This window comes from Anser anser (genome assembly GCF_964211835.1).
Source record: "Anser anser genome assembly, chromosome: 1".
NCBI classification, from domain to species: domain Eukaryota; kingdom Metazoa; phylum Chordata; class Aves; order Anseriformes; family Anatidae; genus Anser; species Anser anser.
Window position 1 is genome coordinate 29,640,295 of NC_139720.1, and position 25,129 is coordinate 29,665,423.

General features: G+C 37.7%; 1 protein-coding gene across 6 annotated transcripts in view; it reads left to right on the forward strand.

Annotated features, from left to right (window-relative positions):
* The window catches only part of DOCK4 (dedicator of cytokinesis 4), a 251,424-nt gene that overhangs the window by 109,895 nt on the left and 116,400 nt on the right, over positions 1–25,129 (forward strand). For all 6 annotated transcript variants that reach the window (XM_083800778.1, XM_083800781.1, XM_083800782.1 and 3 more), the window contains exons 9-12: positions 11,576–11,657; positions 12,294–12,354; positions 14,225–14,357; positions 15,863–15,951. In XM_083800778.1, the coding sequence (XP_083656904.1) occupies positions 11,576–11,657; positions 12,294–12,354; positions 14,225–14,357; positions 15,863–15,951 (365 nt within the window). The remainder of the gene's footprint in view (positions 1–11,575; positions 11,658–12,293; positions 12,355–14,224; positions 14,358–15,862; positions 15,952–25,129) is intronic.

Consider the following 25,129-nt stretch of genomic DNA (forward strand, 5'->3'; position numbering starts at 1 on the left):
CAATCTTGTGTTCTTCATTAGCTGTTTTATAAATATATTGTAATTTGTGATTAATTATGAGATCTGTGAAGTTTTTGAGATTTTTCTATTCCTAAGAAATTATCAGTAGCTTCTCTTCTGTAAAGTTGGAGTATGAAGACGCTTAGATTCCCAACATTGAGAGTACCAAAGAATGTGACAATGATTGTGTGCTTTGGGGTGTCTTATTCACTTGCCAGCCTAGAAGTTAACTAAATGAACCCTTTTCCAGCAGTTGAATCACATGTACAAAGTCTGTAGTATGTATTTTAACTGATTACACAGATCCCAGTTTACAATGTTAGTTTTTTTGAGACATAAAGGACATTTGATGATGGTATATTCTTTTCACCCTTAAGTGCTCATATCGTTTGCCAAGTACCGCCGTTTGTTGCAGCAGTGATGACCTTAGTGGAGCCAGAAAGCCCATTTGTGCTGGAGCTCTACCACCATTCCTTTAATCAAAAATATATTGATTTTTTTTTTTTAATCAGATCCTGGAAAGATCTCACTTATCAGCTTTTAATAGAATTGTTTTAACAAGTTGCAAGGGACAACATAACAACTTAGCTATTTTCCAGACAATGCACAGTGTTCACCGAGAGTCTAACTTTATTTCTTACCACAATAATATTCTGCTGTTACCAGAAAAAAAAAAAAAAAAACAAAAGTTTACCAGATGACTACTTTCCAAACTCAAATATCACAATGTCCTCTGAGATGCCTCCTTTTCTCTATAGCTACTGTAAGACCGTATTTGTATTTGTAGTACATTGCTATCCAGAGATCCTGTTTATTTCTATAAAGAAAGTTAAAAACACAGGCAACTGGCATCTTGGGGGTGCACTATGAGAAAGAGAATGGAGGGTATTAAGCTGGCTACCTGCATTTGTCCAGTTAACACAGTGGTCGCTGTTCTTGTTACTGATGAGTATGCATGAGGATGCTGCACCATCTTCTGCCCAAAGTCCCAGCTGCACTGCTGACCTTTACATTTTCGTAGTGTTTGTGCTTCTGTGTGTTATGACAACATGCTGCAGTAGAACACATTTTTTTTCTTAAATCTGCAGTAGAGCACATGGTTCTTGTGTAGCAGTGTCTTCGCTAAGCCATTTTCTTAATGCTATCATTTCCTCCAAATAGCAATGCTATTAATAGAACAATTTAAGGCAGCTCTTAAGAAAGATGGAGTGTGTTAAGAATTTCTTTCACTGATGTACACTTTGTGTCTGTGTCAATATGATAGGAATGGCTTATCACAAATGATTGATGCCTCTGGCCCCATCTGTGTGAGAAGCAGAGATAAGTTGGCATGCTAATCCTCCTTTTCCATCACCTTGAACAACCTTGTTTGTAACTATCGTATTGCCCTCAAAAGGGCACAGATTCTTCGGCAGCACAAAGAGGAACAGGCTGTTTATCCAAGGCCCATAAAGGCAAAGTGCAGTTTCTATATGCTTAAGGACTGTGTAGGCTCTATACCATATCAAGGAATAAGCAGATTACCCTTCATTTGTTGTACTTTCAGCTGCAACTTTAGTGACATTCATACACATTAACCATTTTATGCCTTTCTTCTCTCAATCGTGTTATTACTTTAAATCACTTAAATCACTAATTCACTTTCAGTAGAAAGTTGAAATCCACATTTTGATACTCAAAATATTTGTGTTCTAATTTATTCTTTTGATTTTTTTCATAAAAAAAAAATGTTTTCATTTTTTCCCCCTTTAAGAAACAAATGCTCTCCTCCCCTTTAATTAAGGGAAATCTTAAAGTATTTTGGTATACAAAGAAAATGTTTAAGGGCAATTTTTGTAACTTCCCTCCAAGTCCTCAAACATGTGATTTCCTCTGTTCTATGGCAGCTGAAAGAAACCAACTTCTAACCTCCCTGTAGCTAGAAGCTTACAGAACCGGCTAGTGTTAATTGTTAAAAGTCAGAACAGCAAGGAAGGGCTTGGACACCTCCTGAATCTAGCTGATGATACCCATCCTTACCCAGCAGGCTCACTGTTTTGAACCCATGATGTCTTTCTTCTTTACGAGCTAAGGTGTCCTGTGACCTCTCTTGAGCTACAGCTCAGAGAGTCAATATTACTTTGAGCATGTAAGTCGATGGGGTTACACCTGAGTTTCAATCTCCAGCTTACTTAGGACCAGTGCTCCAGGTATCAGCACTCTAAATGCAGGAGATGCAGATAGCTCAGCTCCTTGTTGCTTCTCAGTAATGCGGAACACTAAGCCACAAAGGAGGTGGAAAGCAGATTTGTGAAATGGTAGGGTGTGTACTCAGTGCAAGGCTATGGAAGTTATTAAAAGAGTCCAGAAGTATCCTGCATGGATAGCCATCTAGCTATGAAGAATTTGTCACCTATAGTTGTGGGGAGCAGTTCATTAATCATAATCATTTGAAACTTCAGGGCAAAGAAAGACAAGTGGTGAAGTGTTGTAGCACAGCAGTTATTATCTAGCAGAGGTGGAAAGTGGAGAGGAATGTGTTAAGAACTATATTTCCATAAAGAACCAAATGATCCAGCTGCCTATCTATGCTGCCTTTATGTGATATTCACAGAGGTTCCGATTCAGAACCACCTACTACTGAATTTCAACTTCTTTTTGGTTCTTTTCATAGCACTATCATCATAAAAATGATAACGAAATGTTAGAAATGGTATTTTGGACACTTTTTGTCATTTATAATATGTGCATCTACTGTTCTTTCCAGGTTCTTTCCAAACACAGCTCTTTATTTTCTTATTTGTAACTACTGAGAGGATTGGGGGAATAGTGAGGAGGACACTTTAAAACCTGATATGGAAAGCAGATGGTGCAATCTATATTTTTAATACAAAAGCTGGAGAGAGAGTATGCACACATTTGTTTTTATATGTGTGCATACATGCAAACACATTAGGTGGAATTCAGATTTTCTGCTCCATTGCATATCTGATTGTTTGATATTTAAGTTCTGTGTTTCTGAATGTCATGGAAATTCAGAGGATTTGTTAATAGAAAGAGGTATTTGCTTCCAATGTTATCTATAAAATTAATATTCAAGGAAAAGAACAGAAATTGTGTGTTTTTTTAAGTTGTTTAAGGTTACATTTTAACTGTATCTCAGACTAAGTTGCCTCCTCTTGCAGCACAGAATTTCTGGAAGGAGTGAACTCTGATTAGAGAGGCACGGTTCAGACTGGACTTTGTTGTATCTTTACAGAGGATTTTTTAAAGAAAAAAATATATATACATTGAATGTATGATTAGTACAGTGCAATATAATAAACTACACAATCTAGGTGCTCCTGATAAACTATAATTAAGTGATTGGCTTCTCTGCCTTTTCCCCTTAGAATACTATGTTTTAACATGTGAAAGACTCCTATATGCAGGAATATATTCAGGACATTCAGGCTTTTCTTGGCAAGCACAGTGAAGTAGTAGAAGTCATAGAGCATCTCGACTTGATCCTAGAACAAGGAGAAATTCTGGAGAGAATTTCTAGGCTCTTTGCTAATCTCTGATGACTCTCTGGTGACCAGAGATTAGCAAAGATGTTGTGTCTTGGTTGCTGTCAGGTGGATTACTCCAGACAGGAAATGTAGAGGATGTGCCTCGAGTGAATAATACTCCTTGTTTGAGAATACTGAATTAAACTCCCTGCTGGTGGGGTTCCTCCACATCAGAAGGAAGAATGGCAAAGTGCTGCCCTAGTCAGTTAGTTTGCTCCACTAGCTACATTTTCATTTGTTTTACAAAGCAAAACAGCTCCAAAAGCACCGTACTCACCTGATATTTAAAGTCACTAATAAATACGTTGGAACTTGAGCCTGTCAGGTACCACATTCAAGCAATTTGTTCTCTCAGTGTGAGCAGGATTTCTTTTTTTTTTTTCTTTTTTTTCTTTTTTTTTCTTTTTTTCTTCCTGAGTCTGCTTTTGATCTGAAAAAATCTCTTCTGTATTTAGAAACTTGACAGGAACATACCCTGACCAATGAGAAATTTCAAAATTGGTGGGTGGATATCTTACAAAGATTTCTATATATCTGACCTGTTTCTCCCTTGTACCAATTAATATTTTTTAGTCCTTCTTTCCTTCTAACAGTATGTTTGAAGGAAGATAAAAGGATTGGATATTTTTGCCATTTATGGTGGCCACTCCCCACAGATGGTATTGCAGTTAAGTTCAAAATCATAATAATGTCTCTTATACAAAATAAGTTTACATTAGCATCTCGTGAATGTGTGTGTGGCACTCAGATACCAATAGCAAAAATATATTTTATTTATCCTTCTCAAGTAGGTCATTTTTGGTAGCCCAGTTTTATTTACTTGTCAACAGCAATAGCATAAGCAGATATGATTTATGTTGCGGGCAGAATGTGTATGAAAGGAATGTTTGGCACAGCTGCATCCTCCAAATGTTTTGGCCTTGTGGTAGTTTCTGTAAAAAAAAAAAAAAAAAATTCTTTTCTACAGATCTGTATCACCCTTCATTGCCAGGTGATCAAAACGTTCTGTCCTGGCTTTAAGAGGTTCTATATGTTTTAATAATACTTATTTTTATAGCTCAGTCCTTTAATCTGACTTTATGCGATACTGTGCAATTTGCTGTTTTTAATAAGAGTTTTGATAAATTTCTCTTTAATACTGACCGTTCCCAAACTGCAAGAGAACAGCATCTTCAGGGTAGAGTTCCAAGTGGTTTTGGAGGAGCTGGCATTTCAGCAGGCCCATTCGCATTGGCCTGACTGTCCAGACTTTCCTATTTAACAGTTGTAAGGGAGCTACTGCAAGGGAATTTCCAGCAAAATAACTACATTTGTGGGTAATAAATGAGGTAGAATATGATAGGAATGAGCTGCCAAAGACAGGCATGAGTATAATCTAACAAGAAAATGTTTTGGAAATGTTTTTTGTTTGTTTCTTTCTTTCTTTAAAGGTTTTGTATTTTATGGGGAGACGTAGCCTGTTTTTTTTTGTTGTTGTTGTTTTTTTATATGCTCTCAAGTCAACAAGTGCAGATGGATTATTCCCAGTTGATATCTATTAGAAACTAATTATGTTTCACCACGTAGCTCAGTTCCTCTCATGAAAGCCCGTTCTCAGTAAAACAACTGTACCTACCTATCTGTGTTTTAAAGATTCTTTCTCAAATATCTTCTGCTTGCTGTGGTTGGAGTAAAGATGTTACCTTATGCAGAGGTTTGATCTGTTCTTGTATAGACACACAATTCTTTAAAGCAGGTAAACCAACCTAAACAAGACAAACCTGTGGTCTGGATTAGGTCTCCCTTGAGCATTAACAAATAACCCTCTTACTGTTTTTATAGTAAAAATTGAGGAGCAACAGAACGAGTAATTCTTGTTAATTGCCGTGACGAAAACACTGCAAAGGGTGACTTTTCCTATAGCTGGTGTTTTACCATTTGGAGCTTAAATGATAGATTACATTCAGAAATGAGTGAAGTTTTAGAGTATGTGCACCAGCCACTATGTATTTGTGACAGGTTTAGGTAATGGTGAGATATACTGAAAAATAGGGGTATTCTGGTGGGTTTGCAGATGATCTTACCAAGAACATGTTGCGCTGGGTATTAACAAAAAGCACATCAGAGTCAGCACAAAAAAATACAGACCTGCCATTTATAAATCCCCAAATGGAGAAGAATACACAGGTGCGCTTGAGCTGCTGGAGGGAGGGGAATTCTCCTACATGCCATTGCTTCCGTTCACCTTTGCCACTTCTCCTGCTCTCTTCAAGTTGAATTTCCATCTCAGGGGAAAGATACAGCAAATCTGCTTGGATCCGTGCTGTTATTTCAGCCAGCTACTAGGATAATGATCAAGACCATAATTCAGCTTAAGGGATCTATAGGTCTGTGCACTGATAATGCTGTTCTGCAAAACGTTTATCCATGGTAGCAGACTAAGCTCACAATTACTGAGAGCTCCAGCTTCTGGTGTACATTGTTTCTATAGTTGTAAATACCTGCTGAGAAATTCCAGTGTGCTTTCTGCCACATCATCTTCCTCTGGCTCCTGGTACCTCACAAAAGTAATTTAAAGTTGTTGTTTTCCTATGCAACTTGTTAATCTTTTCAGGAAATGTGTCATACCACCTTTCAGTTAAAGTACAGTTGTGAATATCTAAAATAACGTAGAGTGTGTTCACAAAAGCTAATTTCTCAAGTCTGTCTTCTCTCAGTGGAGAGAGAGACACAAGATGGGAGCAACAGCTTGATTTAGCTATGTATGTCTGGTTTTCTTTTCCACCAGTCTCCCCTCCCGTGAGCTGCTGCAGGGAAAGTTAACATCCCAGCCAGACCCAGTACAACTCCTTTCTTCTTTCTTTTTTCTTGCCATCCTCATTAGCTCTACTTCTACAGAAAATTTGGCTCCTCGGCATAAACCTAGCATTCGAACATTTTTTTTCTTCTTCCCACATGTTGTCAGCACATCTAGGAGATGTGATGATGAGCTTCAATATAGCATCATAATATTGGTTTGTTTGATTTATTTTTGTTGGTACTTTGATATTTATCTGAAATTGGCTGAAATCTTATTTTTATAGTACTCGTTCTTCCTTTTCCCCTTTGCTACTTATTTTACAGTCAGAAATTTGGTTATGGTTTTAGCAGAAGTGCACAATGGAGTTAAACTACAGGGGCTGACTTACTGTGGAACAGCTTGTACTGCGAAGTCATGTTGGCATGTGTACCATCCAGTTAGTCTGCAATTAAGAATATACTTTTAAGGCTTTTTTATCTATTTATTTCAGTAGTTTATGACATGTTGTCCCACATTCCTCTGCATTTCACCACTAACTAAAAGGGTAATGTTCTGTGTCTGATAGTGGTTTTATGAAGTCAGTGAGTCTAAACGCAGTCTATCTGGATTCAAGCTCTTAATGAACGTTCCCTAATGCCGATCTGGAATGTGATAGACCCGAGCTGGTGAAGTGTGTGGCAATATTCTCGTATTATCTCTCATCATTTGCTTTAGAAATCACTATAACCCATATTTAGGTAGAGAACACTTACAAAGATGTCGGAAAGTGAAGTTATTATACTAAGAGCTGGGACTATTGAATGATGCAGCTTTAGTGCACGAATATGCCATGTGGCTGATTTCTTATTTATTTATTTTTATATTGTGTTTATAAATCATAGAACAAGCAATCTGTCTAGACTGCTAACATGTGACTGGTAACATTTTCCTGCTAATACCAAGGAAATAGGGGTCACTTATGAAAATAGAACAGTTTGTGGCTATGTTTCTTTTAAATTCATGTGTTAAGCCTGCAGATTTGGAACACATTGTTGCTTCACTAATACACGGGAAGTTACAGTACAGAAATCCCTTGCTGACCTTCTTAAATTAATCTCTCCAGCATTAGTTATTTCCTTATTTTCAGTGGGAAGACAGCAGAGTTTAAATCTGTGCAGCATATTTAAGTGGTGAGACTGGTGCTCATAAAAAATGCATTGCAATTTAAACTAAAATCAAACCATCTTCATACAAAGGAAAGGTATTTCTGCTTTGGGATACTGCTGTGTGTGTCTGCTGTATGTATGTATGTGGAACTGACTACTAAGAAAGCTGCTGTGAAATAAGATCCTAGTCCTAGATTTCACCCTCTGGAGCTTTTGCTGCTGTTTGAAGGCAAGCTTTCAGATCTTGGGAATTCTCAGTCTTTATTTTGTTTTAGGAAGGTTATTTACTTGCCTCAATCATTTTCTAACCTGTTTTTCTCTACAGAAACGCTTTGAATTGTTTATACACATAAATGCTCTCTGTACTTTATCAGAATGTCATTCTGTTCCCATAATCTTACAAGTCTTAACTGCTTGCATTTGCTCCCTGGTAATGTTCAAAGATAACTGTTTTTATCTGAGCTGAAACTGGTGCTATATTTTTGCTTGAAACATATTGAAGCGCTAAACAAGGATTAAGATTTCTTTGGGTTTTTTGTTTTCGGTTTGCTTTTTTCATTGCCACTAGGTCCTGTGCTTCAGTCAAAGAAAATTTCAAATTCAAATGAGGAAATTAGATCTGCATAGCCATTAGATGTCTGTTGCAATCAGTGCATTTCTTTGTGGCATGACAAAAGGCCTTGGCTTTTAATTGTGTTGTAAATCATAATCTCATGGTCTGTGAGTATAAGCAGAGCTTGAAATTTTCACATCCAAGCTGATAGTGAGTAGGAAGCTTTCAAAAAAATGTGCCTTTGATTTCTGCAGAATGTAAGTCTCAATAAAGAAAGAGAACACTGCCAGTTAAATTCAGCATTATGAATACCTATGAATTGCATGTTCTTAGGTAAACTGTAAAGATAGCTTATCTACAGCAAGGTAGTTTCTTATTGAATAGTATTTTTCTTTTAACTAACATTTCTAGTGGTTTCTTTAAGGCAAAAAAATGCAATGAAATATGTATATATGGGCATTACTTGTAAATAGTTCTACAGACTGAAGGTGATGAAATTCAGAATCACCTTGAATTGGCCTAATTTATATTGATGCCGACAAATACACTGCAGGTTTCAGTGCACAGAAGCTGTATTGTTACTATTGGAGCAGAGTCTTTTTTCTTTTTATTCAGTTTTGCATAGTACCCAAAATAATGGGTCCTAAAGCTTTAACTGGTTGATAATAAAAATAATAATTCTTGTTCAGTGAGCAATATCTTTGTGTGAAATCTATAAGCCAAACATTGTACTTTTTTACTGTATTTTCTGCTATCACAAATGGACTAAATGTAAATGAAATGACAGAATTATTTTAATAGCATTTTAAAATCAACAGCAAAATACCAATTTGTTTCTCTTTAAAAATATATCCATGTAAACATTCTTTAAAACTCAGTTTTAAAGTTTCCATGGAGACGTAAGCTGCAGAAAGTGGCTGTATCATAAAAGATGAGTGTTTCTGAGAAAATACATTTCATGTGCTTTGAGGCATTTGAGTTCAACTCTACTATTCTTAGGTTCTGTCTTTTTTGCTGTCTGATTAAAAAAAGCTGTGTAGCTGAGGATGGCACAAATGTTTTTAAATGTTCACAATAAAAAGTCTAAGCATTTGTAGAATCATAGAATCATGGAATCATTAAGGTTGGGAGAGACCTCCAAGATCAGCTGGTCCAACCATCCCACTACTACCCTCTACTACCAATGTCACCCACTAAACCATGTCCCCAAGCACCACGTCCAACCTTTCCTTGAACACCCTCAGTGATGGTGACGCCACCACCTCCCTGGGCAACCCGTTCCAATGCCTGACTGCTCTTCTGAGAAGAAATTTGTCCTAATTTCCAACCTGCACCTCCCCTGGCACAACTTGATGCCATTCCCTCTGGTCCTGTCACTAGTTATGTGAGAAGAGGCCGACCCCCAGCTCCCCACACCTTCCTTTCAGGCAGTTGTAGAGAGCAATAAGGCCTCCCCTGAGCCTCCTCTTCTCCGGACTAAACAACCCCAGTGCCCTCAGCCGCTCCTCACAGGACTTGTGCTCCAGGCCCTTCACCAGCTTTGTAGCCCGTCCCTGGGGCTCCAGGGCCTCGATGTCCTTGTACTGAGAGGCCCAAAACTGAACACAGCACTCAAGGTGCGGCCTCACCAGAGTTGAGTACAGAGGGATGATCACCTCCCTGGTCCTTCTGGCTACATGATTGCTGATACAAGCCAGGATGCCATTGGCCTTCTTGGCCACCTGGGCACACTGCCGGCTCACGTTCAGGCGAGCATCAATTAGCACCCCCAGATCCTTTTTCTCTGCACAGCTTTCAAGCCACTCTCCCCCGAGCCACTCTGCCCCAAGCCTGTAACACTGCGTGGGGTTGTTGTGACCAAAGTGCAGGACCCAGCGCTCACCCATATCGTAGGTTCAGCATTGGGTAGCTGGCATGCATAAAACAAAGTACTCTCCAGACATAGCTGTTAAGAAATGTGCTCTTGAAGGTAGCAACATCCTGAGCTATAACAACATAATGTAGTCAGTTGTGCAAGGGAAGTGATTGTCCCCTTCTGCTCAGTGGTGCTTACACTGCCTGTGGGTGCTCCAGGACAAGAAGTCGCTTCAGCACAAGGGCCCAGGTCGGTCGCGGGCAGGAGCCCTGTGAGGGCAGGCTGAGGGTTGTTCAGCCTGGGGGAGACGTGGTTTCAGGGGGAGCTTCCAGGCACCTGCTTAGACCTACAAGGTGGTCAGTAACATCAATGGATTTAGTTGAAAAAAGAGAGGCTCTGTCAGACTGTAAGAAAAATTTGAGGACAGTCAGGCATGGGACAGGTTGTCCAGAGTTGTGCAGCCTCCATCACTGGAGGTTTTCAAGACCCAGCTGGATGCTGTTCTGAGCAAACTGATCTGACCTTAGAGCTGACACAGCTTTGAGCAGGAGATTGGACTCAGAGGCCTTTTGAGGTCCTTTGCAATGTGAATGGCTCTGATGCTGTCAATGATTAATACGGATTTTGTACACAGCAAAAGCTGGTGCAATAAAGATTTCATTAGTCTCTATTGAGTTGGATCTAATCCAACATATTCCTAGTGATTTTCCAGCTGCACTTTGAAAAGCTGTGGATGGTATAGAGCAGTGGTATACCATGTTTGGCCTCTGGAATATGCAGAAGAGGTGAAAAAGCCCAGTTGCAATAAACTCAATCTGCATTTTTTTTTTTTTTTTACTTTGAACATTACAGGGCATCCAGACTCAGCTGTCTGGCCAGCTAGGGATGGGGGCAAAAGGGGTGAAAGTAACATATGTAACACTTCTGCACAGCTTACCATTTCTGATATCCTTGCTTCTACTTTCCCTGTCTCTCACTGCAGAAATATTTTTGATATTCCCATGCGTGAATTGCCAAGAGATCGTCCATAATGAACCTATTATCAAATAGGAATTTTTCAGAGTAATTTCTCTTTCAGTGAGTTCTTTTGCCCTCTTCTACTCTAAAATAAGAATTCTCTGTATCTCGCTACTATCAGTATTAGTTTTTGTATCAGCTACACCACTTAGCACCCCTCAGCAGATTGCAAAACAGAATTCTGAAAATGAAGTTTGCCTTGCTGGAACTTACAAGACTGCTAAGATCAGTGCCGTCTAGAATGAACTTTTCATAGAGCTAGGTAGGAAAAATGTCACCTGGGATCATCATCTTATTTTTGAAAAGAATTTTGGTTGAATACAAATGTGGCAATGTTGACATTTATTTAGCAAGAATCAATACCACCATAATAAACATCTAATTTCAGTTCTAGGTTAAAAGGATTTTATTGCTTAAGCTTTTCTATGCACTAGGATATACAATGTCATTCTTCCAAACTACGATCAGTCTTCTAGTTTGTATCGAGTTTTCAGTAATTTTGTTAGATCATTAAGTAAATCACGGCCCTTATCTAGTCTCTTCCTTTATTTCTTGTTACATCTGAGGCTTTTAAAAGGAAATAATTTCATTCTTATATATCTTGTGGAAGATTACATCTTCTAGATGTAAGATCAATGTGAGATCTAGTTTGCTGTAATGTTGTTCAAAATATTTGTCATATTTGTTTTCTTACAGTGAAAGATTCTTTTTAAGACTGAATAGGAATGGTTTGCCAAAATGTCCAGAAAAGCCTGAAAGACATTGTTCTCTTTTTGTGGTGAGTTATTCCTATTCTCAATCTTTTTTTGTGCAGTGTATTGAAAATAGTAGTTGGATTAAATTATTCTGTGGTTGACTCAGTGGTGCTCCCTACGCTTTTACATTGTTATGAATATAAATTCTAAAGCCTGGTTAAAGGGTATTACTGAAATCCCAAGCTGAATGTTTTCTGGCAATATGTGGTCACTCATATCTAAACTTCCATATGTTGTATATATATATGTATGCTTCCATATATAGCAGTCTTTCTCCGTGCAACAAGAACTAATCAGTTTTTATGCTTTTGCATTTTACAGCCAAAAGATGGTTTGTGCAGTGCTCTTTGTACTTTCAGGACATAAGGAACTGCACAAAGACATCATTGCTGTTCAAGGCACACAGCGAGTCTTTTCTGTCCTCCCACTGTCCAATTATGCTGCTTTACAGCATATTCTAGCCCATGATATTGTAGGACAGTCATTTTAAGTGCATGACCACCAATTTAGAGTGTTAAATGGATAATTTGTTAATTCCGTATAAATGAACTCACTGTTCATTTATCACTTTTGCTGGCAGCAAAAGCAATGTGTAAAGATCTTTTAAAATGTCACATTTTAATCAGAGTCAGAAATAATGAGGTTCTGCTCTCTTGCAGGATTTGGGTAGCAGTGAACTCAGGAAGGACATCTATATCACTGTGCACATTATCCGAATAGGTAGGTATAATTGTCTGTGAGTAGTAATCTGACATTTGGTAGATATACAGCAGTGAATAAAACTGCTTGAGGTCAGCTTTGGGTTCTGTTACATTAGCTAGGCCTTTGAATAAATTTGGTAAAGAAAATGCCTCTCTTCTGATGGGATTTGCCTGTGTTATATTTCAAGTGTACTGCTGAGTTTAGGTGCAAGATGTTTTGTTACTACTGCAAAACAAAATGAAGGTGTCATATGAACAGTCTTAAGATGATGGAGTTGTTGCTGGGGAGTCCACTCTTGTCCCAAAGAGAGCAATTTCAAACATCTTTTGTTCACTGGAGAACTTGCCTAGAAATGTAATGTACCTACTTAGAGTATAGTATCTGAAGTATATCTGAAATTGTTCAGATAAATTTTGTTTTCTCTCTGATCCCTTTAAAAAGGGGGAGAGGGAAGCCAGTGGAGGAAGTCTTGTAATGATATAGGCAGATATCGCGTCCTCCAAAACAAAGCTGAAGAGATGAAAAGCATGTGTTACATATGTATTTTAAGAAGTTATCCTCTGGGTTGTACCAATTTGAAGCAAGAGTCTTTGGGTCTGCTTCTGACTTCTTAGATGTGATTTTTTTTGTTGTTGTTTTGTTTTGTTTTGTTTTGTAAGTGGTCTCCATAGCTACGTCAATGAAGTACTAAATACATCTCCCTATTTTTACAAGGTATTTTGCTTTTAAATATAGTCTCTCTAACATGTGCTGAGTTCAGAAACAACTTGTTACAAAGTAAGCATTATTTTACAACTTTGATGAATAGCTTTTCTTTGCATTTTCATGCTGTTCTAGTGTTTCATCAGAATATCAAAATACTGTATTTTTATTGGTAAGGACTGGGGAAAAGTGTGGTAAACTGATGTAACACAAGTACGTTTGATAAGAGTAAATGCCTAAAAGAATAATAAAGGGTAGATTTTTTTCCTTCTGTACAATTTTCAAATATATTCTCAGCCAAGTTTGTAAATGAAACAAATAAGTTAAAATAAGACATATATGCTTCATGGTGTATAAATGAACAATTACTCTTCTAATTGCTTTGATGTATAGGAGTGTTCAGAGGAGGCATTGCCCTGCCGCATCTGCAGCTGGAGGCTTTTCTTGTCAGAAGTTAAGACTTGGTGGGAAAGATACACAGCTGTCAGGACACAATTGAATAAAATGCTTTGAAAGAGGGCAGTTTCATATACTAGAAACATAGCGAGAAGATTGATGAATTGTATTTAAATCAAATAGAAAAATATTTTGTTTCAATTCTCTTTTCCTTGGCTGCCTTTTTTCCGTATCGCAATTTGTTCTCCTGCTCTTCGTCATCTTTCCTGCCAGAGTTTTATTCTTCTTGATTTCTGCAGCTGGTCAGTTATCCCTTTGCTAGCTAGTTGCCTGTTTGGAGTCAGCATTTGATTTCTAAATTGCAGTGGCTCAATCACAAGACCTCTCATATAAATCACAAATAACAGCAACCACAGTAAAATAATTGTTATTGGACAGCAAATGTTGAACACTCTGTCATGTCTGAGCTTTAAATTTAATTTGGTGGTGTCTCGAGTAGTACTGTCACTGGGCATCAGAAAGAGTTGTTTGGAGACTGGAGGTCATACGAGGATGAGCAGTGCCTCTGGTCTGAGCCCTTACAAGATCACCACATCTTTAATGGGCTTCCTGGACCATGTGTTATCCTAACGTACTATAGAGAAAGATGGACCAGATTCGCAGAGAGTACACTTGGCACTTTGCTGTGACCTGTCACCATACCGAGCTGGATTGCTCTCTGCCTCCCTTCTGTGGTTTTAAGGGACACGGTTCCAGGGATTATGCATCGAATGTGTATTTTGTTTGGCAGGACGAATGGGAGCTGGAGAAAAGAAAAATGCCTGCAACGTACAATACAGACGGCCCTTTGGCTGCGCGGTCCTCAGTATTGCAGATTTGCTGGCAGGAGATTCAAAGGATGACCTCGTCTTAAAAGTATACATGTAAGGAATGTTTTTTTTGTTGTTGTTTTTGTTTTTGTTTTTTTCTTAGAAGTATATCAAGGTAGGTTTACGTCAAAAACAGTGGTTTTAAGTGCAAATGTGAATAAATAGCTGTAGCTCTTTTCTGTTCCAAAAGAGAGTAGTAGTTAATTTCTTTTTTTTTCTTTGTCATGGTTTAGAAAGTGTGGCTAGTTCTACGTGCTTATAGAATGAAAAATGAAGGTTGCGTCCTTTTAGATCTTTGTGTATGTTTCAGCATTTATCACATCCTTGTAAGTGCTTCTGGAGCTGTCTTTTTATGGCAACATGAAGTGCTTTTAAGACTTGTTTAAACACCTTGTGCTGCTTAGGCAGCTAGTGAAAGTACTTTATAACTAGAGAAAAAAGCAGACAAGGGAAAGCTATTATAGGAAGCGAATAGCAAAAGTGTGAAAGGCAGTTAATGCTGGAGAATAAAAAATCAAAAATAGATTTTGAAATGAATTGTTCGTTAAATAGTGGATTTTGACAGATACTATTTGGAAGAAACTTAAATTTTCTATTTGTAGCAACACAGTGCATGTAATTTCCTGCTGATCTTGGACATTATAGTAAGAACCGTTTTGTGGAGTGGTCTATTCTAAGTACACAGACTTGGGACACATTTATCATGCACATGAGGAAGTTCTGCCTCTCCCAGGGTTAGCACTCAAGTCCGGAAGTCATGGTGGGCTTTCAGGCAGCCTTTCTCTTCTCCTCTGTTCCCCCACTGTGCTGAATTAGAGCTGCTGAAGTTGGTGCTGCAGAAAAGCTATCCAGTGTGGCAGTGAAAATGTGTGCTGGCTCTTATTTAGACTCCCAGGATGTTAAATTCAAATAAGTGTTTGCTGTTGGATAACAAATTGTTAAATTTATAAGTTCACTTATTATATTCTACTTTCTAAATTTCACCTGATTGTTCTTTAAAAAAAAAAAAGAGAGGAACCTGTCGATTGCAGATTTTATGCAAATACTAATTCCAGTCTAAACCATGAATAGTGGCCGATTTTTCCTTGTGGAAAAGCAGCTACTAAATACATACTGAAATGTAATTTGGCCTTTCACTGACTACCTCCTGAAGATCATGTTCCATTTTAAATAACTTCGAAGTGTACAGCACAGGTACAGAACAACTCTGAGTTCCGTGTCTCTCCCTGAGTGTCACAAGACAGATTTCTGTGTGTTTTAGAGCTGAAGGATGGATCTATATAGATAATGAACTTGGTCATGGTTGAGTTCCTGAGCTTAACTGCTCCTATCTTTCTCCCACACTTTGCCACATGAAGCAGATATTTCCATGAGGCCTTTCTCAAATGGTAAGAGTGCTCTCACCCTTTCCATTGAGACATGCAGTTTCATGGGGCTTTATTTGCTTCTGTTGAGGTAATTCTGTGAACAGAAGAGGATTTGTGCACAGATACGTGGGGAAGCTGGTCAGAAAAACTTGTATTCCCATTTCAGACTTAAGAAAACTATAATTTTTATAGGTGCAACACAGAGAGTGACTGGTATCAGATCCATGAAAACATCATTAAAAAGCTGAATGCACGTTACAACTTGACAGGCTCTAATGCAGGTGAGTAAATTTCAACTTTTTTTTTTTTCATTCTTAGGCTCTGTTCATGTGTAAGGCTGATCAAATTATTGATCTGCATTGCTGGATGATTTCTACTTCTGATCTACATTTTTATCAGGAAAACAAACATTGTTGAAATGATATATTATACTTCATAAAAAATTAACTGGGACCTACAGACCTTCCAGTGCTCTCTGCATTCCTACTGGCTAACTGAGCAAGATGCAAAGTTGATGTTTAAGAACTTACCAATAGTCCTCCGTAGTCAACTGTGTGTCACTAAGTGTCATCAAAATAAATGCAGTTGGGAGACTTAGGGAATGGGAGATGACTGACCTTTGTTATTGTGAGGTGGTGTCTTAACCCAAACGAGATGTTGGAGTTTATTTTGAAAACGTATGTTCAACAGTCTTTAGTGGATGACTGAGAAGCACATAGAAAAGCTCATGGTATTTATCAGGGCTGAGGTTGTATATATGTATATAACCATTCTAATCTTATAATGTTATAATACAAAGTCTAATACATACATATATTTAAAGTTTAGAATATAGTGTGTCTTATTGGACAATTAATATGCAATTAATATAGTGAAAATACAAGAGCACATTACTAAGTTTAGTGTTCTTAAATATGATAACCGTATTCATTTGACTTTGTCATTCTGATAGTACATGCATTTAATATTAAGTAATTATTCAACATCGCTTTCTATGCTGGAGCTTATATAGCAAGTCTTCAGTAATAAATTCAGAAATAAGCACTTTTAATTTCAACTTCCTTAATGTGAATATGATCGACAGTTTACATTTCAACTTAGGTTCTGCTGAAAGAGTAGGCTCAGTGTTTGTTGACATAGAAATTGATAACTTTATTTGTTGTTAAAAATGATAATGTTGAATTTAGTCTTTTTTCACAATCAGTCTAGAGAAAAATGTGATCTGAATTATTTAAAAGGTAGTAATTATATATGGATCACATTTTTAGTATAAATAATAGCTGTAATGTATGAATATATATGCTGGTATAAAAGAATGATCTGGGAAAATTATTACCAGATGTATATAAATTCCACTACATAGTGTTTCCTTTTGTTTCAAGTTATTTTGAAGTTATGCTACAGTGTTTGATGTTTTCAGGGTCGTTTTTATGGTCTCTTCTGTTTCTCATGCAACTTTTTTTGTTTCCTATGGTGTACACTGGGCTACTTTAAAAATGACTATTTCAGTTACACTTATTTGGCCTAAAATGAAGCATACATGGAATCCCAGAAAAATCACATTGTTTACGTGATGGCATACCTTTTGTGTCAAATTTGCAAAGCTATGGAACATTTTGAAAATACATAATTCAGGACTTGTTCAAATACTTGCCCTGAATATCAGATAGAAGATTCAATATGTATGATAAAGAATAAATGCATTTCACTTTCTAAATAGGTATATGGCTTTTGGCATTAATGTAAATCTCACAGTTTGCAAAAGGTGCCTGGGTGTTTATAAACAAAGTTTTCTGTGTAAATATTGCTATGAGACATTTAACTTGTCCATTTATGTCCTCACCTGAAAAATAATAAAAAAAAAAAAAACGGTAATTTCTGAATAGGCAGCTAAAGTAGTCTCCTGTGGCATGCTGCGTGCTTCTAAGTGATTCTTGTGTGCAGTGGGGCGATTCAAGCCATAAGGCTGGTGGCACGGTAGTGTTAACCACCAGACAGCTGTAGTAACTTGTGGATACTGCTATGTACAAGTCTCTTTGTCTTGGAGAATATGCAAGTACATGTAGGTCTGTGAATGTAAGCCATTTTCATTAGAGACAGCACCCAAATTCAGTCTTTTACCAGAACTGGTTGACACACTAATGTCAACGAATGGTGAGCAGTAAATCCTCATTTTATGTTACAAATATAAAATCAAAATTTTATATTATCCAAAGTGACGTTTTACACTCATCCAAGTGTTCCTAAAAATACAACACATTCACAAGAGCTATGGGGTTATGCTATTTTCTTTTTTTTCTTTTTTGCTAACATTTCTATTTCATTAAAAGTATATAATTAAATATTATTAGTTTCTCTTAAGTATTTGAATGATCATAAATCAGAAAAATGTAAAGAATGAATAAAACGAATAACATAAAAAATGCTCCGGGGAGCAGACTAGACCCGTCTTTGCCATTTCTCTGTAAAATTTTAGCTATGTAGTTTGTCCATTTAAGATTGCCGTAGAATTATAGGCCAAGCTGATGGTTAGACATAAGCAAGAATGGCTCGTGCTTTCAATTTTTAACTCCTTTCAGTAGTTTATAAAATTACCAAACTCAAGTTCAGGCTATGTTTTCATGCTGTCTGTTTATCTCATTTTTTCTTGAAATAAAAACAGTTTGAGACTAGAAAAACGGGGATTTTTAGATTAAAACATTCGAGTCCCCCGGCCTGAATGAAAACTTGAAATTTATCAGAGAAATAACCTCAGTGTTGGAGAGGTGCCCTTTTTCTTTCCATGTTTAAAATCAGACTGGTATATCATTTGCTACTGATCGTGTACCTTCTGACCCTTAAACGTGGTAGGGGAGTGGTGGTTTTACTGTCTTAATGGCAGGATCTGAAATACACTGGCAAGGGAAAAATCTAGTGTGTGTTGAGATTAAAAATATTCTTTTTAAAAGCATTTTTGCCCTTTTGTACAGCAATACCTGCTTACTCTGTGATATAATCCCTTATCTTATTCCATTCTCGTGAAATAAGAGTTCACCACTAAATACCCGCTTGTCCTAGGAGACGTTCAGTAAATTTGAATGCTCTTAATTATGTGCCTATCAGCATGAAAGACATGTGGGACATGAACTTTTTCCAGGTTACAGGTGCTGGAAACTAAAGCTGGGAAATGCAATACCACTTACACTTCGAAAAAGGGCTGTCAGGGGAAGGAGACAGAGGGAGTAGCGCATGTAAAGGCTGGAGAAGGAAAGAGGATGTGAGCAGTAATGTCACTTTGAGTACTGAGGAACTAAAAGATAAACCATGAAAGGTTATTTGCATTGCATACATGAAATTTGTTCCACTGCGACTCTTAGCAGCCTGAAAAAGCACTCACAAGGCTTCAGCAATATGTTCAGATACTTCTGCTGACACCTCATGGAAAATATTGTTGTTACACTGGTTTGTATTTTTTCTCTGCTGTCTTTGTCTGTTGTAGTATTGAACGGCTGGCTCTGATGACCCACTAGCCTCCTTTGCCATTTTGTAGCTGTCAAAAAATGGGAAGAAGGGGAAAATCTTGCATTACAGAAACACAGGTCTTTTTTCTCTCTCAGGAACATTGTAGGTACGAACCAAACATAGGAAAACTTGAATTTTTGGTTTATATCCCACTTGCTTATCAAATCACGTTAAAAACACTTAAGAAATGAAGCATAATCAACACACAACAGCAAAAATTCATCAGACTATTGTCTCTGTGCTGGCCTTGTTCCCTCTAACATTCTGTCCTGTACAGTTTCTTCCAGCTCAGCAGATTTTCACACACAGTTTTAGTTTCCACAAATGGGTATCACCCACTGCTGAAATAGTTTTATCAGTGAATTCAAATTATTCTTCAGCAAAAAACCATCTTCCAATTTTCTGGGGAAAACTGAAACTGACCTCAAAACATTTTGTGTCTTGCATGTAAAGCACAAAATTGTCACACTATAGGTTTTGTATTTAACATTCAAGTCCCCATCCCCCAAAATGTGCTTTTTCTACTTTAACACATGACGATTCTTATTTGTGCAGAATCCTCTTCTATCTTGTTCTCAACTTGCATCTAAAAAAAAGAGGATCGAAAAAAGGCAAATGACAGTGATGTCTTACCACAGCCCAGGAAGGATGAGGGGACAAATGTTCGTTCCTTTTCCTCTTCACAGTGGATGCAGGACCGGTAGGACTCAGTCCCGTGGATAAGCTGGCATCGTTTGCCAGAGTGGGAACTGGAATGTGTTTTCTGCTGCAAATTCATGCAAAACAAACCCTGTAGCAGGTAGTCGATCAAATTTCCAGTCACCTCTGGTATTTTCTTGCTGGTGTCAGGTATCAGCTTACTGGAAAACAGCTGATTGCCTCATATAAGAGATACAACCATGAATGTAAAGGCCAAGTACTACAGCCTTTGCTGCATTAATAGCATTGTTATTTCTTATCTTTGGGGTGTATTATGTGTAGAATAAGTACTATTTGATCTAGATGATTTCTTAATTATTAAACAAACCAAGTTTCAGTAATCTCTAGAGTGGAGCTGACTAAAAACTATTTTTCCTATAATATGTTTCATTAGAATTCATAGAATTCATAGGCTAGCTACTTTGTTTTTTATTGCAAAAAAAAAAAAATCTGTGGAAAATGAATATTCGTACATAAAGATCACACCCAATTACACCAATCTTGCAAGGAAAATAACACATTTCTGTATCTGTAGGGCTAAACACCAGTGAAATATATACTGCAGATACAGAAAATGGTTCATGGCTTATCTCAAAGCACCGTATCAAATTGTCCTTTATCCCCTTCTTTTCATGCTGTCGTAGGCTGGCATTTTGCTGTTACCTTCATTAGGCAATTCATTCAGATTCAGGCAATTCCAATTTATACAGCTGCTGTGCTGAGGCTGCAATACATAAGCAAACAGAACTTCTGTGTGTTTGTTGTGTTCTTATTGTAGCTGTCTGAATTTTAAAATGCAAAAACCGGAGTAAACTGGAAAAATAAAGCAGGTTTAACCTTAGGTTTTAATTCAGATATAAAAGTTTCAAAAAGGAATATGTAATTTCACAGAAAAAAAAATATTGCTTATGATGGCATAGTCATAAGTAATAGCGTATTTTAGACAGTGAAGCCTAGACAATGTTCTTGCCCTCACATCAGAGCTTGGGCTTCTGTCAAATGTATTTTTTTTCTGAAGGGTTTGCAGCGTGGGTCACTGTTGCAGATGTTGTTCTTTGACTGTGTGACTGCAGCTATACTCTGGACCTTTCTTGGGACTTCAGTAAATAAATAGTATTGGATGTGGACTGCTTTTCTCTTTAATAAAGCAGACACTAATGCACAAAGTGCCTTGTAAACTGTTATTGATCACATAATAGCTGCTTCATTTGCCCACAGAATTGCTGTGCGTGAATGAACCTGCCTGTTGATTTTTAAAATGGTTTGAAGTGCATTTTAGGACAAGGGGCAAAAGAACAGGGCCAGATCTGTTTGTCGCTCTATATGGTTCTATACAGAAATAATAAAGTCAGTGAGTGAATCTCTGATTGTACACATATATACAGAGTCATGGATTTCTTTCTTCTGATTCTTCTGTCATGCATAACTTTGTATTCATGACTATGGTGCCACTTTTTTTTTTCCTCAATTCTTTATACTTTTGAAAGTTGAAATACAATTTATTAAATACTGCACACCACGATGGAAAGAATGTCTACTGACTAGAGTAATCTTTTGAGATTTGAAGGTGGAGAGTTTTGTCTGCAAAAATCACCTACTTACAACTGTGAGCAAGTTACACTGCTGAACAGTGATAGTCCTTGCTGTAATCCCTCCTTAAATGCCAGCAGCATCTCAAAAGAACCTCCTCAAGTGCAAGATCTTCCTGTGGATACCTAAAGGTGTCTTTGATTTCTGCCACTGCTTGGAGTTCAGAACGGGAGGTGGCTGGGCGCAACCAGGACACTTGCTCCCTCGGGATACGGGTGGTCTGGATTCAGCTGCCTGAGCACGAGACTTAAAAAATGCTGGAGCTTATTGCTATGGCTGTTGTGCTTGTGCTATTTCAGGAAATATATAAATATTCACCGGGCTTACCGTAAAGATTTTTTACTCCACTGGTTGAAACATTCTTCAAAAAAAGAAAGAAAATGTCTTGGTTTAGACTCTGATTTGGAAAAGGATTTTCAGTCTGTCTCACATGTCCCAGGTGAGAATGCTAATCACTTGGCTTCTCAGACTTCCCTGCAGCAACTCTTCAGCTTTGTATACAAACAGAAAATATTCATTATACCATGGGGAGAGTGAAAATGGCTCTAAAACCTGCTGAATAGTGCATGATTTTCATAAATGAGATCTGTACTCATGTCATCTTAGCAAATCCTATAGACGAGAGATTTAAACCTCAAGTCTTGTGTTATATGTGAATATTCTCCCTAATGAATTATCTTATAGAAAGCATGTTAAAAATTATTTAAATGTACTTGCAAGTTCTTCTTTCTTCCCCCTCCTTTGAAAAGAAAGACTGGATTGCGTTGTTTTCCTTTAAGGGGATCCAAGACATTCATTTTGGCTCCAGTTTTTACTTTAGGTTCCTGACATTTCCAAGTGTAAGCTCCTGTGTAAATGCCAGTTTAGATTCCCTTATAACAAGTCTTGAAAAGCCACATGTGCCTGATGCAGTAGTTTTGGAGAGATAAGACAAGGACACACATGCTTTTCACTTGCTACAGCAAGGGAGGTGAAAATCCTTTCAAATCCTGCAGCGATTAAGTTACTGGTGTAAGAAATTACGAGCATATCTAGCTGCTTTGTAGCCTTGGACTCTTGCGTGGATTCCGCAAAAATAACAAATGTAGTGGGAAGGTCTTTTCCTGTGCCATTATTTTGGAATGCTGTGATGAATTAGACAAGGGTGATGTAACCTAATTGCATGTTTACTGAATGCAGTATGGTGGTAGCGCAGCCAAAACTGCTCTGTGACTCCACTGAAAACACCGGTAATTACACATTAGCTTTAATTGATGGGAGGGCCTTAAACTGTAGAGGATACGCATTGAAAATGGTGGGATTTCTCTTACCACTTCTGGCTTGAGCATGATTCTTTCCAATTTTTGATTTTTAACGTGGTAGCAGTATTAATTTTTCATCTGTTGCATAGGAGTCAAAATACAGTTCTTGGAAAGTCTACATAAATTTTCTATGCCCTCTTACATACAGTTTGGATCATAAAAAGAATAAAATCAAAAATTACTATACTGTATCCCATAGTAGGCAGAAACAATAAGTTATTTTAGATATAGCAGAAACAAGATCTGAGTTGGGAGACTGTTCTTCAGGCAAATCCGGGTTGTGGGTTGATTTGTAAAAGATGTTCCGAAGCCTGTCAGCCACAAATTTAAATGTTTTCTGTTTTCTTTAAAACAGAAAGATGCACAGGTAGATTCTTCAAATTAATGTTTTACTGTCATTAATAAATGCAAACATGTTCCCATGATAGCTGTGCAAAAACCTGCAGGCATACCTGAAGTGATGCTGCGTTATAAAAGAAAGGTGCTTAGTAAGTTGTCAACTGCCTAATGCCCAGACTGAAGTGTGGAGGGCTTGAAGCCCGTATTGTTACCAGATGTTTGCCAAGAATCCCATTCTGAGGAAGGATAAACTGTCATCAGAGGGGAAAGTTACTCATCAAATCATACAGTAAGTTAGGTTGGGAGGGGCCTCAGGAGGTCCTGTGGTCTGACCCCAGCTCAAAGGAAAAACAGCGTCTGGTTTCGTGGGAACTAACTGTTTTGAAGAGCAGGAAGGTTACTCATTCAAAGGCAAATCTCACTACATTGCTACTATTTTAATTCAACCAGACCAAAGTAAGTTTCGTAAAGCAAACATTCATCATTTTGGGGAACTATTGTTCCCAAGTATAAGGTCAGTTGGTACTGAAACTCAGGGTAGCTCAGTGGTCATTGAAGACTTGGTTAGAGAAGGCAAGCCATGAGGCAAACCAGCCCAGGGCATGAGCCCATACTACAAGATGCAAGCTCTGAGACAAGTATGGCAGTGCAGGCATTTAGGTAGAAACAGAAGTATGTGCCCTGGGGCATTATGTCTTCCTTCACCTCTCTCTCTCTCTGCATTCAGCAACTTGACAGTCTAATAATCTCTTTTCTCCATGGTTACCATCAAATACCGAGAGATTTAAAAAAAAGAAGTAGGTGGAAAACAATATACTTTGGCTGTTTCATCTCCTATTTCATCAAAGGTAAGCTTTGGCTTATAAATTACTTGATTCAGAGGGGAAACCTTTTAGAGTTAGTATATACCTTCCAGTGGTGAAACTGCAGAGGCTCCATCAGGAACATCATTTTTTCACACTTTGTATGATGAAAAGCTACAAGAGATGAAGTGTAGCAGGGAATTGGTAGCTCAGCATAATAATTTATAGAATTAATATTTCTGTGAACAGAGCTGTAGTAACATACACACAGTATTGTCTGCATACAAGAAGTAGTGCAGCTCTGTTTACATGACAGTAGCCCAGCAGTAAGGGTCCAACCTTAGCCCCCTTGGAGCTGTTGTAAAGAAACCTTTTTCCTGTGAGTCGATGTGTCTAATGTCAGATGGGAAACAGCGTGTTCATTCCCTGCTGGGAGCAGCTGCTGACCACAACAAGAAGGTGTAGGCTCATAGTGGAGAGACGAGTATAGTAATGGCTAGTGGAAAACGAGGAGGAATGAGGGCAGGACTGGTAACATGAACCTGACAGAGAAGAAGGAACAGAACAAAGTACATAACTTCTAGGCAACTCCTGAGCTTATGATTCATCACGTCAAGCTGTGCCCTGCATCTGTGCACAGCTGAGAACAGCAGCTTTCTGGCATTTGTCTGTTCTCTGCAGAGTGCATGGATGTGTCAGCAGTGCTCTGAAATGTTTTCTGTAGCTACACATCACTAACATTTAAACAGCAAGTGCATTTGTTTAATTAGTTTAGTTCTATGACAATTTATTAATCTGCCAGTTTTAATCTTTTGTTAAATTTTGTGACAAGGAGATTATGCGTATTCTATTTTGATGTGTTTAAGAATTAGTTGTCACTGAAGGCTGCTATTTGAAATACATTTAAAATAAGAACAGCAGTCGTATGTGCTTCACTGTAAGTACACAATGAATTAAAGCATTCTTTTTTGCTCTCAACAAATGCTAAACCTGAAAGATTAAATAATACACAGAATTTGCACATAAGTTGTTGCTCAGGATCGTTTGTCCCTGAATGACAAGCCATGTTTAGAGCAGGTTTTTAGACGAGGATTTGTAGAACCTTACTTTTCTAGTTATGTTTTTCAGGATGGATGATACTGTTTAGCTATCTACTGTTAAAACCTTTTTCAAAATTCAGGAGTAAACAAATATTTAACGTTTGTAACCTAATGTAGCATGTAGTA